General features: G+C 49.2%; 1 protein-coding gene across 1 annotated transcript in view; it reads left to right on the plus strand.

The window, feature by feature from the left end:
* The window catches only part of POLR3B (RNA polymerase III subunit B), a 776,005-nt gene that overhangs the window by 250,309 nt on the left and 509,320 nt on the right, over window positions 1–16,376 (plus strand). The window contains exon 9 of the mRNA XM_069228350.1: window positions 1,492–1,600. Within this exon, the coding sequence (XP_069084451.1) occupies window positions 1,492–1,600 (109 nt within the window). The remainder of the gene's footprint in view (window positions 1–1,491; window positions 1,601–16,376) is intronic.

The following is a 16,376-nucleotide window of genomic DNA, read 5'->3' on the forward strand; positions in this document are numbered from 1 at the left end:
TAGGACATGACAAATATACCATTCGGTCATGCCTGGACACCAACAAAAGTTTAAGCTGAGCAATCGGAACTAGCGTGGCCATGCATGAGTGAGATCCGCTGGCTTGTTGGGTTACATCCAGGCATCTCTTATGGATGTGCTTTTTGAAGGACCTCGCTTCTTTGGCAAGAAATTTAAAGCACGTTAAAGAAAGTAGAGCAACTACACGTCCCCCTTGGTCTTTCCACACCAGCAAGGCAGCATCCAAACAAGTTTGCTGCTTTTGTGGAATCACTAGAGGTTTTGCATGGAGGCAGCATGAAGGCCCATAGACCCTACCCTAGATCTGGAAAGGGGATGAAGCAGACAGTATACAGGCCTTCAGTAACATCAAACCTCCCAGTCCCCAGCCACGCCAATAGCAGCCTCCAAGCCGCTTTAGTTTCCTCTTAGAGGTGCAGGACCCTTGTGGGGAAGGCAGAATCAGTCTTTTTTTATCCTCCTGGTGAACACAACATCTGAGCGTTGGGTCCTGCAGATAGTCCAATCAGGCTGCGTCCTGTCTTTCCTTTCTGTCCCACTGCCTTTTCTACCTACACTGAAGCAGCTTTTGGAGGGGCATTTGTCTATTTTGATGCAGTAAGCTCAGGCTATTTTGATAAAGGAGGCCTCCTAGATTGGAACTAGGTGTTACTCCTGTTTTTTCCTAGTGCTGAAAAAGGGTCAAAGCCTTCGTCTTATTTTAAATCTTTGTCTACACAAGCTTTTCCTGCGTAAGGGCAAATTCATGCTGCTCATGCTGTCCAAATTCTATCTGCCCTGGATCCTGGAGGCTGGATAGCAGAATTGGACCTGCAGGACACCTATTTCCATGTGCCCATCTTGCACATCCACAAGCGCTGCCTGTGGTTCAAGGTGGGCCACAACATTTTTAGTTTGCCTTGCAGGCTTTCAGCCTCACCTGTGTCTCTTAATGTTAACAAAGATGATGATCGCAGCATACTTTTGGATTTGGGTGTATGAGTTTTCCCCTAACTTTACTCTCTGACTGGCTGTTCAAGGCGGATTTGACACAGTCGGGTGGTAGACCACCTACAGATGGCAGCAAACCTTCTTACATTGCTGGAGTTCACAATCAACATGCTGAAGTCACACCTGAGTCCTTTGCAGAGGCTCCCTTTCATGGTTGCAGTCTGAATATGGTGGGTTTTCGGGCCTTTCCTCCGTATAAAAGAAGTCTAGGACATTGACATTCTCACCATGATCCCAATGTTTCATCCTTGGTCTTGGGTCCTAGTGAGGGCGACGCCAAGGCTTCTTGACTTATGGGCCACCTGCATCCTGCTTGTCAACCATGCCAGTTGGCATATGTTGTCTGAGCAGTGGATCTGAAAAGTTTCATTAATTTAAATGTGATAATGTGTATTTTGCTACTCACTGGTATAACGGCTGAGTTAGTGTCTGCAGTACTAATTAAGGTTGACTTTCTTTTAAAATGCTTTTCTTTCCTAGTTCTACCCATGAGAAAAAGAGCAGAACCAATATTGCTGTGAAACAAGGAAGATTTTATCTGAGGCACAATACCTTATCAGAGGATATACCTATTGCAATCATATTCAAGGTACTCTTTTATTATTAATTTATGGAAACTGTAGCTTTGCAAGCTAATTTATGGAATGACCTATATCTCCTTGCGAATTATAGATTGTCTGAATTTGTTACTCAACTATATACTTTCCCATTTAAAAATAGTTTTTATGATCAGAAGTATGGTTAATTATGTCCTGTGTATTGAGAAATGGTTCCACAAAACAAAGCAATTGTTAAAGGTTTGTGTAGGCTCAGGAAATATTTCCCTCTCCTGAAGGATGCGATTGCCCTCAGGGAAATGGAATGTTTGTAAAAAAAAAAAAAATACTAAAGGTGTATGCATTTATCATTAATTGTCTCTTTACTTTAAGAGGAAATAAATTCATTTACACATGTAATGCAGCTTCATCCCACTTTTGGGTTCAGGAGGCTAGATCATCTCTGTTAACACATCACAGGGCTGGTGACATTTGAACACATTCTTCTTGAAAGGAGCTAAGATAATTTAATTCTTTGTTCATAAGGCTTTTTCCTTGAGAGAAAGTGTGACTTATGCCTAGAAATTAAAGTGTAATCGTACCTTTGTCAGATATATGCCCCCCTAAACTCACAAAAAATGTGAATCAAGCCATAGCTCTTAGCAGTTATTAATTCACATGTTTTCAATCTCTCAACAAGCAAGTGGTCCTTATTTAATGACGCTGCCTGGTTTCCCTGCTCTTTCTTTATCCCTGTTGCCTGCATATCGGCTCCTTTCACACTAGAACATGTTGTGGTCTGCTGTTAGTTTGCACTACCTTCTGTCTTGGGTGTCTTGCACAGTTATGTCTCTTATTAGCCCCCATCATCCTACACTTATGGGCTTACTTTCACCCTTTGTTGAGCTGAATCACAGTACGCTAAGATCACAAGAGAAAATAACTCTGTCTGCTTGGATATTGGGATAGGTTGTCCCGACTGTCTGTACATTTACTCTGCTGGGCAGCTTACCTCTTTTTTTTTTTTTTTTTTTTTTTTTTTTTTAATCCCTCTCTATTTTCTGCTTCATATAGAATCCTCCAGGGACCCCAGTCAATACTCAATCCCCTGTCGTCTTTAATTTGTATTTTAAAACAAAATTAAGATTTCAAAATTTTTTGTGGTTTGGTTTTGAGACCAAGGCCCTAATTATGACATTGGTGGTAATTCTGAATTCAGCTGCGGTGTCTGCCACCGATGTACCACCGCGAAGGCGATCATCCGTCTGCCAGATTATCACACACACATAGCCGACAGAAAACAGCCACAACAACAAATCCGCCAGACCCACTGAACGTGATAAACTGATGGAACTACTACCCATATTGTTACGCCACCAATACTAAGCCCTCCAAATAATGACCCACGAATCACCACAGCAGACATTCAACGACGGTAAACCATTGGCGGTGAACACTGCAGCAGCGGATATGGCCACACAAATACAAAACAAGACAACATTGGCCAGAACAAAAAACCCACTCCTGACACAAATGCACACACCCACCAACAGCACCATAAATCACACACCCACATCACCCACAAACCTTTGCAAACGCGACAAGACGGCTACACTATGAGACGACAAGCCAAAAGAGAACGTCACACACATCACAACTAGCAATTCAGCCAACACGTACCACACACACCACACAACCCACCACATCACACATCACCCCTGCACAACCTACACACACCACACAACACCCATGTCCCCACAAAGGCACCGCTGTTTCACCGATGAGGAGTTGCGGGTCAAGGTTGAGGAAATAGTCAGAGTAGAGCCACAGCTGTTTAGAACACAGGTACAGAAGATATCCATTGCCAGAAAGATGGAACTATAGCAGAGGCTCATGGACACGGTGAACGCCGCTGGACATCATCCACGAACAAGGGACGACATAAGGAAGAGGTGGAACGACCTACAGGGGAAGGTGTGTTCCATAGCATCAAGGCACCAGCTCGCTATCCAGAGGACTGGCGGTGGAGCCTCACCTCCTCCCCACAGCTGATAGCATGGGAGAAGCAAGTCTTGGCAATCCTGCATCCTGAGGGACTCACTGGAGTTGCCAGAGGACTGGACATTGGTGAGTCAACATTTACTATCACTCACCCATACCTGCATGCCATCTTGACCCCCACCCTGACTCCTATCACCCCACTCCATCCCACACAGAGCACCACCAGAATTAACAAACTTAAATGCCAAGCCCTGCATGCCATACCCACTTCATGCACAATCCTTCCAGCCCAGCACGTACACCCACCACCAATGCATGCACAGCATGGAGAACTAACAATCCCACAATAAGTCACCATACACAAACAAAGGTGGCAGGGCAACAGCAATAATATAGGGGAAGCTAGGAATGCAGAATGTCACAGACATGTAGCATAATACACCACAGGTGCCCCTGCCAGTCTCAGCGTCGATGAGGTGCCACGGCTACCCAGTCCCCCACCAGAAGATAGCCCCAGTGACGACAGCAACTCTGGACTACTGGATGTGGATGAACTCCCGGGCCCATCAGGGACCACTGGTCAGCCGGCTACCCCAGCCCACACCCAGTCCACCAGAGAGCCTCCCCCCTCAGTATCCAACACCACAGCAGCCACCCAACGTCCCCATACCACTGTCCCCAGGACACGTCAATCAGCAGTGTTCCTACCTGTACAGGGACCCCAGTCTACACCTCACAGGCAAGACAATGCGAATCCTGGGGTCAGTGGCGTTGGGCACACCGTTCAGGGGAGACAGGCACAGGAGGCCAGGGACAGTCGGAGGACAGCTGTGTGCCGGGGGAGGACAGGCCCAGGGAACCGACTGCCAGGAGGCACTCACTAATGTCCTGGGGGCTTATCAACAGATGGGTCAGGTGATAAACATCATGCAGGAGAACCAGCGGCTGCAGGGTAAACACCACCAGGAGATCAAGCAATATTTGCAGGCCCTGAACACCACCATGGTCTCCATTGCAGGGGTGTTGGGTGATATGGCCAACATCATGAGGGACTACACAGCACACCAGTGGGCCCCTTCCACTAGCCAGTGTACTGACCAGCCCTCCACATCTGCTGCAGCTAGTGGACAGGAGGCCCTGCCACAGGACCCACAGGCCACCAGCACCCCTCCCCCTGCAGAAGGTGAACCACCCCACAAACTGTCCCTGTGACCCAAACAGACACCAGAGACACTTGCCAAGGCCAAGACCACACCAGGAAATGAGGCCCTCCTGAATGCCCCCCTTGTGTTCCACTGTGTCACCTTGTCCACTTTAAACTGTCATTGCTTCCCTTCTTATGGCCCCTTGGACACTGGACCTGTGCTACAAACAGACTGGCCCATTACACTGGACTACTCCCAACCATCACCCCACTCTATTGCACTCCACATTGTATACGAACTTTCAATAAACACCCTTGGACACAACTTGAGTAATAGTGCTTTATCTACAGGTAATGTACAAAGTATTGAACTGTAATCAACTGCATGATCCTGTGTAAATGCCCAGTAACATGTTGATCCATCCTACAAATGTGTCTCTGCAACAACACCAACATCTGCAGTAAGAGAAGTCATATGTGTCAGTCAGGTGGGATGCAAATCTAATGACTAGCATTATGCTACAGTCACACAGCACAACACTAAAATGTAGAAATGTTTAGTTCAGCAGTCTTACCTGAGTGTCATTGGAAGTACTGCTGGATCGTTTATGTCCTGTTGTCCACACCCTCCTCCATCTGAGTGTTCTCAGTGCCCACTGCTGCCACAGCTGCATTGTCACCCCCCTCTTCCTGCAGATACGGCACATGCCGTCTGAGGGCCAAATTCTGCAACATGAAGCACACAACAACAATTCTGCAGACTTTCTCAGGGGAGTAGCATAGGGATCCACCTGTCAGATAGAGGCACCTGAACCTAGTCTTCAGGAGCCCGAAGGTCCTTTCAACAATCCTCCTGATACTCCCATGAGCATCATTGTACCTATTTTCAGCCCCTGTTCTCGGATTTCTAACAGAGGTCAGGAGCCAGGACAGATTTGGTAGTCTGAATCACCTGCAAGAACTAAGGGACACACATTAGCTCTGCACATGGCCTGGGCAATGACACCTGAAGGCTTACACAGACATACATTTTGTGGGGTTTCAGGCTCACCTATTAGCCACACTCTGTGCCACTGTGGTTGTGCCATCAGCTGTGGGACACTGCTATTCCTCAGGACAAAGGCATCATGCACCGACCCTGGGCACTTGGTAGTGACGTGGGAGATGTACTGGTCAGCAAGGCACACCATCTGGACATGGAGTGAGTGGAAACTCTTTCGATTCCTGTACACTTGTTCATTGGCCATAGGGGGACTAAGGCAATATGGGTCCTGTCAGTGGCTCCATTAGCATGTGGTATATGTCCCACTGCATGAAATCCAGCCTTCACAGCGGATAAAACACCTACCTATGGGAATGCAATGTAGCTGCACATGTGTTTGAGCAAGGCTGCCAAAACCCTTGCAAGCACAATAGAGAACATTGGCTATGACATTCCTGCAGCCAAGCCTACTGTCACCTGGAAAGAGCCAGTTGCCAGGAAATGGAGCTCAAAGAGTACCTGCACAAGAGGGCGTATTACTGTGGTGCAAAAGATAGCAGGTAGCGGATCAGGCTCCAATTGTGCACACAGCTCTGATTGTGGCCTTGTCCAGACGATAATTAATGATGTGCCTGTCCTTCAGTGTAGCCAAGTCCACATGGGGTCTGTACATGGGTGCTTGCCTCATCCTCCTATTCCTCCGCAGTGGTTGGTACCTAAGGAATCCAAAAGTAAGAAGGGAGTGACAACAGAAACCATGAACACAGTGGAGCAGTGTACACAGAGCATGCTTGTATGTTGGACACTGGAATCGTATAGGTGAGTAGATTCAACTACAATGATGCACTTATCAATCTGTACATGTGTACCAGCATTAGAAAATGGCACCCACGTGTCCTGTATTCAGGGACAGGCAGAAGTGACCTCACTTCCCCGGCATTCATGTCATGTCGGGAGCTGGTCTGCATTGCCGTGCAATTTCTCATTGGGAAACATAGTCCTCTACGAAGAATGGGAACCAATGATGATCAACGCCAGCGGTGACGGTGTTCACTGCCGCAGACGTGACCACCATTTTCTTTCTACCACTCAACTTGATTCCTGACTTTCCACAGGACGACATCTCCACTGCGTCTGCTGCTGTGACCTGTGTCTGAAACCTGCCATGGCTCGTGCAACTGGGGAAAGGGTCCCAGCCTTCACGTCAGAGGAGTTGGAAAGGCTCATGGATGGGGTCCTACCCCTGTATGGGCAGTTGTATGGGCCTCCAGACCAACAGGTGATTACACCATGGGTACGTTGCATGCAACTTGGCTGCATGGAGGTGTGTGTGTGTGTGTGTTGGCAGTGTGCCATATGGGGGTGTGTGGCTGTTGGCAACGCTAATGAAGGGGTACGGGTCATGTGTGTGACTGATGAGGGAATAATGCATTTTGTAGGCCATATGTGTGACAGGCTGGATTGTCTGGTTAATGGTGTCCCACTGTTTTTGTTTCCTCTGCAGTTCAGCGCCCATCAGAAGAAGGGTTTGTGGCGTGTCATCGCCAAGGACGTGCGGACCCTGGGGGTCTATAGCAGACAGAGCACCCACTGCAGGAAACAGTGGGAGGACCTGAGACGCTGGGCCTGGAATCCCGCAGAGGCCCTGCTGGGGACGGCGTCCCAATGAGGGAGGGGTGCCTGTTGGAACCTGACCCCCCCCACCAATGTCCTGCATACTGGCGGTGGCCTTCCCTGACCTGAATGGGTGCTTGAGGGCATCACAGCAGCCACAAGGGGGTAAGGGTGAGTACAGAATGTTTGAGAACCATCTCTGAATCCTGGCATGGGATTTGGGTGCAGGGTACTAGTCAGTGGATGCCCCAGTTTAGATATTACTGCGTGGCCCAGCTTAGTTTAATAGGGTGAAATGCATGTTTTTGATAGCTAGGTAGCTGACTTCCCATGTCAGACAAGGCTTAGCTGGTCCCATTTTTGTGTAGCTGGCAGTGCTTGGCTCCCACCTACTGTGGTACTTAGCCAGTTGTATGCCAGTGTAGTCCATACTGTCCATTGTCAGTCTCAGTGTGTGACAGTGATGTGATTGTCATTTGTGCTCTTTGTGCTGTGATTGATCCTGTGCTCCCTTTCTTTCTCCTCCCCCTCTCTCCTTTTGTCATCCTGTCCATATGTGCATTAGCATCATCTGGTGAAGGTGCAAGGGCACCGGTGAGTGAGATAGCTTCAGCCCACTGGACCCAGGAGGCAGAGTCCGCCGAGGGAACCAGTGGTACTGAGGGTGAGGAGCACCACGGCAGGGACAGGAGTTGATACCACCGACTCTGATTTCTCCTCCGATGGGAGCTCCCTGGTGGAGGACCCCTGTGGGACCACCCCAGCTTCAGGTTCTACTGCCACTCCCGTACCAGCACCGCCCTCCCAGTAGACTCCCACCGAGTTGCCCGTGCCCGCTCACCTAGGAGGTGGGCATCTCCTTCCTCTAGGCACCTCAGGCCCTGCCCCAGTCAGCCCTGGTGCCCTTAGTGAGGAGGCTATTGACCTCCTGAGATCCATCTCTGTAGGGCAGTCAACCTTAGTGAATGCCATCCATGGGCTGGCATCCCAGATGCAGCAATACAGTGCCTTCCTGGAGGGCGTTCAGTGGATTGGCGGCCCTACAGAAATCGTTCATACCACCAACAGCCATCCACCTCACGCATGCACACTGTCCATGCACCTGCACCCAAGTCCAGCACACCTCCTCCTCCTACAACCACTCCCTCTACCTCCACTCCATCACCTCCTCCCACATGCCACCCGATTGGCCCTAAGAAGCTTTTCCTTGCCCACCTTGACCTCTTACCTTCCCGTCCTGCCCGTAAGAGGAAGGTCCCACCCCCCCAGCCCAGTACCTCAAGCACCCAGTCTGACACTGCTCCACCCCCAAAGTCTCCAGCTGCCACTAAGGGGCACGAGTGCTACGCCGGCCCCCGCCCCAAGGACACTCCTTCCCCTTCCCCCAAAACAGATGGCTAACATTCTGCACCCTCCCAAACAGACTACCAAGACCATGGAGCCACCTCCAAAACCTAGGGCCAAGGAGGCCCCACCCAGATCCAAGGCCAAGGAGGCCCCACCCAGATCCAAGGCCAAGGAGGCCCCACCCAGATCCAAGGCCAAGGAGGCCCCACCCAGATCCAAGGCCAAGGAGGCCCCACCCAGATCCAAGGCCAAGGAGGCCCCGCCCAAATCCAAGGCCAAGGAGGCCCCGCCCAAATCCAAGGCCAAGGAGGCCCCGCCCAAAACCGAGCCCAAGGAGGCCCCGCCCAAAACCGAGCCCAAGGAGGCCCCGCCCAAAACCGAGCCCAAGGATGCCCCGCCCAAAACCGAGCCCAAGGAGGCCCCGCCCAAAACCGAGCCCAAGGAGGCCCCGCCCAAAACCGAGCCCAAGGAGGCCCCACCCAAAACTGTGCCCAGGGAGGCCCCTCACACAACTGTGCCCAGGGAGGCCCCTCACACAACTGTGCCCAAGGAGCCCCCTCCGTAACGAGTGGGCAAGGAGCCCCCTCCGTAACGAGTGGGCAAGGAGCCCCCTCCGTAACCAGTGGGCAAGGAGCCCCCTCCGTAACCAGTGGGCAAGGAGCCCCCTCCGTAACCAGTGGGCAAGGAGCCCCCTCCGTAACCAGTGGGCAAGGAGCCCCCTCCGTAACCAGTGGGCAAGGAGCCCCCTCCAGAACCAATGGGCAAGGAGCCCCCTCCCAATGAGATACCCCCCACCCACTTCTGCCCCTGAGGTGCCTGCCCCTTTCCAACATGATGCCCCTGAACAGTGGAGTACCGATGTTGTCAGGATTCAAGTTGGGGCTTGGACTTTGCCCTGTGGGCATTAGTAACTTTGGACTGGCCTTTGGGCCTGCATGTATATGTGTGTGTATGTATATATATATATATATGTGTTCAATGGCATGTGTAGCTGCAGATACACATGCTATGCATTAGTCCGCCATCTAGTGTTGGGCTCGGAGGGTTACACGTTGTTTTTCTTCAAAGAAGTCTTTTTTTCGAGTCACAGGATCGAGTGACTCCACTCGGTCATAGTGCGCATGGGCATCAACTCCTTTGTTAGACTGTTTTCTTTCTGCTGTCTGGTTCGGACGTGTTTCCTCTCGCTCCAAGACTTTAGATTCGGAAACTTCATACTACCTTTAGTCTACCAGCAGTATTGTTTTGATCGCGTTGCCATCTGTAATCGAGCCGATAGTACCGTCGGAAACTAGAAAACTTATGTTCGATGGCATCTGTCGCTGTAGATACGCATGTTTTGCAATAGCTCGCCATCTGGTGTTGGGCCGGAGTGTTACAAGTTGTTTTTCTTCGAAGAAGTCTTTCGAGTCATGGGACCGAGTGACTCCTCCTTTTGTCTCCATTGCGCATGGGCGTCGACTCCATCTTCGATTGTTTTTTTTCCGCCATCGGGTTCGGACGTGTTCCTGTCGCTCCGAGTTTCGGAACGGAAAGATAGCTAATTTCAGAAGATTTTCGTCGGTATTGTTGCGTTCGGGATCGGCGTAGTTAGATTCAACACCGCGTCGAAGGATCGAAGAGCTCCGGTGCCCTTCGGGGGTAGTTTTTTCGATCCCCCGTCGGGGCCTGGTCGGCCCGACCGCGTGCTGAAGAACGCCGATGGAACGGACCCCGTTCCGTTTCTGCCCCAAATGCCACAATAAATACCCCTATACAGACCAACACTTGGTCTGTAACCTGTGCCTGTCTCCTGAGCACAGTGAAGACACCTGCGAGGCCTGTCGTGCGTTCCGGTCCCGAAAAACACTCCGAGACCGTCGAGCCAGAAGACTTCAGATGGCGTCCGCGCCGACAGCCCACCGAGAGTTCGAGGAACAAGAAGAGGAAGGTACCTTCTCGATCCAAGACTCAGACTCCGAAGGATTCGACGATACACAAACCGTGAGTAAGACGTCGAAAACCACACAGAGGAAGATTTACAAGGCCCAGGGGACGCCACTGCCACCAGGCCATGGCTCCACCCATAAATTCGGTGACCGACCGTCGGCACCGAAAAAGGCCCAAACAGTGCCGAGATCGTCCGACTCCGGTCGAGACACCGGCACGCAGCCTTCTCGGGACCGAGAAAGTGCTGGAGACAAGCCTTGACACCGAGATGCCGGTGTGGACACGGCTCGACGCCGAGACAGCGGCCCCGAAGAAGATCGGCGCCGACAGGTTTAACCCCCGAAAATGAAAAAAGTCACCTCGGAGCCGAAAAAGGACACAGACAGGGTTTCGGTCCCGAAACAAACTGCAACCGACCCAGCTTCAGGCTCTTATACAGAAGAGCACTCGCTAACCTCCCAAATGCAAAAGCATAGGTTTGAGGAAGAGCTACAATCAACTGATGTGGACCATACGCAAAAGCGTATTTTCATACAGCAGGGGACAGGAAAAATAAGCACCCTTCCCCCTATTAGAAGAAAGAGAAGGTTGGAGTTCCAAACTGAACAGACACCACAACCAAAAGTGGTGAAAAGAGTTACCCCACCACCCTCTCCTCCGCCCGTGATTAACGTCTCACCAGCACAAACTCCATCACACTCCCCAGCTCACACCACCATAAGCCAGGGTGACCAAGATCAAGACGCATTGGACCTATACGACGCCCCAGTGTCAGATAACAGTCCGGAGGCATACCCTACGAAGCCATCTCCACCAGAGGACAGCACCGCGTATTCTCAAGTGGTGGCTAGAGCAGCACAATTTCACAACGTAAGCCTCCACTCAGAACAGGTCGAGGATGATTTTTTATTCAACACACTCTCCTCCACCCACAGCTCATACCAAAGCCTGCCTATGCTCCCTGGTATGCTCCGGCACGCAAAAGAAATCTTTAAGGAGCCGGTCAAAAGTAGGGCAATCACACCAAGGGTGGAAAAAAAGTATAAGGCGCCTCCTACAGACCCGGTTTTCATTACTACACAGCTGCCACCAGACTCTGTCGTTGTAGGAGCAGCTAGGAAAAGGGCCAACTCCCACACATCTGGAGATGCACCACCCCCAGATAAAGAAAGCCGCAAGTTCGATGCAGCTGGTAAGAGAGTCGCAGCACAAGCTGCAAACCAGTGGCGCATCGCGAACTCCCAGGCACTACTTGCGCGCTATGACAGAGCCCACTGGGACGAGATGCAACATCTCATTGAACATCTGCCCAAGGACTTACAAAATAGGGCAAAACAAGTGGTTGAGGAGGGACAGACCATTTCCAACAACCAGATCCGCTCCTCCATGGACGCTGCAGATACAGCTGCACGGACAATTAATACATCTGTAACTATCAGAAGGCATGCATGGCTCCGAACGTCTGGATTTATACCAGAGATTCAACAAGCAGTTCTCAATATGCCTTTTAACGAAAAAGAACTGTTCGGTCCAGAAGTGGACACAGCGATTGAGAAACTCAAAAAAGATACGGACACTGCCAAAGCCATGGGCGCACTCTACTCCCCGCAGAGCAGAGGGAATTACAGCACATTCCGTAAAACACCCTTTAGAGGAGGGTTTCGAGGTCAGAGCACACAAGCCAGCACCTCACAAGCAACACCGTCCAGTTACCAGGGACAGTATAGAGGAGGTTTTCGGGGACAATATAGAGGAGGGCAATTCCCTAGGAATAGAGGAAGATTTCAGAGCCCCAAAACCCCTACTACTAAACAGTGACTCACATGTCACTCACCCCCTCCACACAACACCAGTGGGGGGAAGAATACGTCATTATTACAAAGCATGGGAGGAAATCACTACAGACACTTGGGTTCTAGCAATTATCCAACATGGTTATTGCATAGAATTTCTACAATTCCCTCCAAACATACCACCAAAAGCACAAAATTTTACAACACATCATTCCAATCTCCTGGAGATAGAAGTGCAGGCACTATTGCAAAAGAATGCAATCGAATTAGTGCCAAACACACAAATAAACACAGGAGTTTACTCACTGTACTTTCTGATACCAAAGAAGGACAAAACGCTGAGACCAATCCTAGACCTCAGAGTAGTGAACACTTTCATCAAATCAGACCACTTTCACATGGTCACACTACAAGAAGTATTGCCATTGCTAAAACTACACGACTACATGGCAACTTTAGACCTCGAGGATGCTTATTTCCATATACCAATACACCCATCGCACAGGAAATACCTAAGGTTTGTATTCAAGGGAATACATTACCAATTCAAGGTACTGCCTTTCGGATTAACAACCGCACCAAGAGTCTTTACCAAATGTCTAGCGGTAGTCGCTGCACACATAAGAAGGCAGCAAATACATGTGTTCCCATATCTAGACGACTGGCTAATCAAGGCCCATTCGTTAATAGAGTGCTCAAATCACACAAATCATATCATACAAACCCTCTTCAAACTAGGGTTCACCGTCAACTTCACAAAATCCAAAATTCTGCCGCGCAAGGTACAACAATACCTGGGAGCCATAATAGACACATCAAAAGGAGTAGCCACTCCAAGTCCACAAAGAATTCAAAATTTCAACACCATCATACAACGCATGTATCCAACACAAAGGATACAAGCAAAGATGGTACTACAACTCCTAGGCATGATGTCTTCATGCATAGCCATTGTCCCAAACGCAAGACTGCACATGAGGCCCTTACAACAGTGCCTAGCATCACAATGGTCACAAGCACAGGGTCACCTTTTAGATCTGGTGTTAATAGACCGCCAAACTTACCTCTCGCTTCTGTGGTGGAACAACATAAATTTAAACAAAGGGCGGCCTTTCCAAGACCCAGTGCCACAATACGTAATAACAACAGATGCTTCCATGACAGGGTGGGGAGCACACCTCGATCAACACAGCATACAAGGACAATGGAACGTACATCAAACAAAACTGCATATAAATCACCTAGAACTTCTAGCAGTTTTTCAAGCACTAAAAGCTTTCCAACCAATAATAGTTCACAAATACATTCTCGTCAAAACAGACAACATGACAACAATGTATTATCTAAACAAGCAAGGGGGGACGCACTCCACGCAGTTAAGCCTGCTAGCACAAAAGATTTGGCGTTGGGCAATTCACAACCAAATTCGCCTAATAGCACAATTTATACCAGGGATCCAAAATCAACTCGCAGACAATCTCTCTCGAGATCACCAACAGGTCCACGAATGGGAAATTCACCCCCAAATTCTGAACACTTATTTCAAACTCTGGGGAACACCTCAGATAGACTTGTTTGCGACAAAGGAGAACGCAAAATGCCAAAACTTCGCATCCAGATACCCACACAAACAGTCCCAAGGCAATGCCCTATGGATGAACTGGTCAGGGATATTTGCTTACGCTTTTCCTCCTCTCCCTCTCCTTCCTTACCTGGTAAACAAACTCAGTCAAAACAAACTCAAACTCATATTAATAGCACCAACTTGGGCAAGGCAACCCTGGTACACAACGCTGCTAGACCTATCAGTAGTACCCTGCATCAAATTGCCCAACAGGCCAGATCTGTTGACACAACACAACCAAAAGATCAGACACCCAGATCCAGCATCGCTGAATCTAGCAATCTGGCTCCTGAAATCCTAGAATTCGGGCACTTACAACTTACCCAAGAATGTATGGAAGTCATTAAACAAGCCAGAAGGCCATCCACCAGGCACTGCTATGCAAGTAAATGGAAGAGGTTTGTTTGCTACTGCCATATTAATCAAATACAACCATTACACACAACTCCAGAACATGTAGTGGGTTACTTGCTTCACTTACAAAAATCTAACCTGGCTTTCTCTTCCATTAAAATACACCTTGCAGCAATATCTGCATACCTGCAGACTACCTATTCAACTTCCCTATATAAGATACCAGTCATTAAAGCATTCATGGAGGGCCTTAGGAGAATTATACCACCAAGAACACCACCTGTTCCTTCATGGAACCTAAATGTTGTCCTAACTAGACTCATGGGTCCACCTTTTGAACCCATGCACTCCTGCGAAATACAGTTCCTAACCTGGAAGGTGGCATTTCTCATCGCCATTACTTCCCTAAGAATAGTAAGCGAGACTCAGGCGTTTACAATACAGGAACCTTTTATACAACTACACAAGAATAAGGTCGTCCTAAGGACCAATCCTAAATTTTTGCCAAAGGTTATTTCACCGTTCCATCTAAATCAAACAGTGGAACTTCCAGTGTTCTTTCCACAGCCAGATACCGTAGCTGAAAGGGCACTACATACGTTAGATGTCAAAAGAGCATTGATGTATTACATTGACAGAACAAAGAACATCAGAAAGACTAAACAACTATTTATTGCATTTCAAAAACCTCATGCAGGAAACCCAATATCAAAACAAGGTATAGCCAGATGGATAGTTAAATGCATCCAAATCTGCTACCTTAAAGCTAAACGACAGCTGCCCATTACACCAAGGGCACACTCAACCAGAAAGAAAGGTGCTACCATGGCCTTTCTAGGAAACATCCCAATGCAAGAAATATGTAAGGCAGCCACATGGTCTACGCCTCACACATTCACCAAGCACTACTGTGTAGACGTGTTATCCGCACAACAAGCCACAGTAGGTCAAGCCGTATTAAGAACATTATTTCAGACTACTTCCACTCCTACAGGCTGATCCACCGCTTTTGGGGAGATAACTGCTTACTAGTCTATGCAAAACATGCGTATCTACAGCGACAGATGCCATCGAACTGAAAATGTCACTTACCCAGTGTACATCTGTTCGTGGCATCAGTCGCAGTAGATTCGCATGTGCCCACCCGCCTCCCCGGGAGCCTGTAGCAGTTTGGAAGTTACCTTCAACTATTTGTATATGTATCATCTCAACCTTAAATAGGTGCATACTTAGTCACTCCATTGCATGGGCACTATTACTACAATTCAACTCCTACCTCACCCTCTGCGGGGAAAAACAATCGAAGATGGAGTCGACGCCCATGCGCAATGGAGACAAAAGGAGGAGTCACTCGGTCCCGTGACTCGAAAGACTTCTTCGAAGAAAAACAACTTGTAACACTCCGGCCCAACACCAGATGGCGAGCTATTGCAAAACATGCGAATCTACTGCGACTGATGCCACGAACAGATGTACACTGGGTAAGTGACATTTTCATTTCGGGTGCTCGCGCCCTACTTGGGCCTGTTCAGGCCTACCACGCCATACCCTGATGGATCGGACTCCATTCCGATTCTGTCCTTGATGCCATGCAAAATTCCCGTACACCGACCAACACGTGGTATGTAATCTTTGTCTCTCTCCCCCCAAAATCGAGAGGAAGATTGTGAAGCTTGTCGGTTCTTTCTGGTCAAAAAAGACACTGCGTGACCGGAGAGTAAGGAGACTTGAGATGGCGTCGAAGCATACAGAGTCCACCGACTCCTTAGAAGAAGAGCAGGCTGTTTCGATTCAGGACAATGACTCCGAAGCAGACTCTGATGAAGACAGCCAAACAATCACAGCGGCTCAGCATGTGAGTACACCTGCCCCTACGCCCACTTCCAAAAGACCTATTAAGTCCTTGGGTGCACCACTGCCAGAAAGCCATGGTCCCACCAGACAGAAAATTGTTGGCGACCGACCTTTGGGTTTGGTGCCGAAAAAGGCCAAATCACCACATCAGCAGGCCACACCTGTTTTGAAACCGGAATCGAGCAAA

Source organism: Pleurodeles waltl, chromosome 4_1 (genome assembly GCF_031143425.1).
Source record: "Pleurodeles waltl isolate 20211129_DDA chromosome 4_1, aPleWal1.hap1.20221129, whole genome shotgun sequence".
In the NCBI taxonomy this organism is placed as follows: domain Eukaryota; kingdom Metazoa; phylum Chordata; class Amphibia; order Caudata; family Salamandridae; genus Pleurodeles; species Pleurodeles waltl.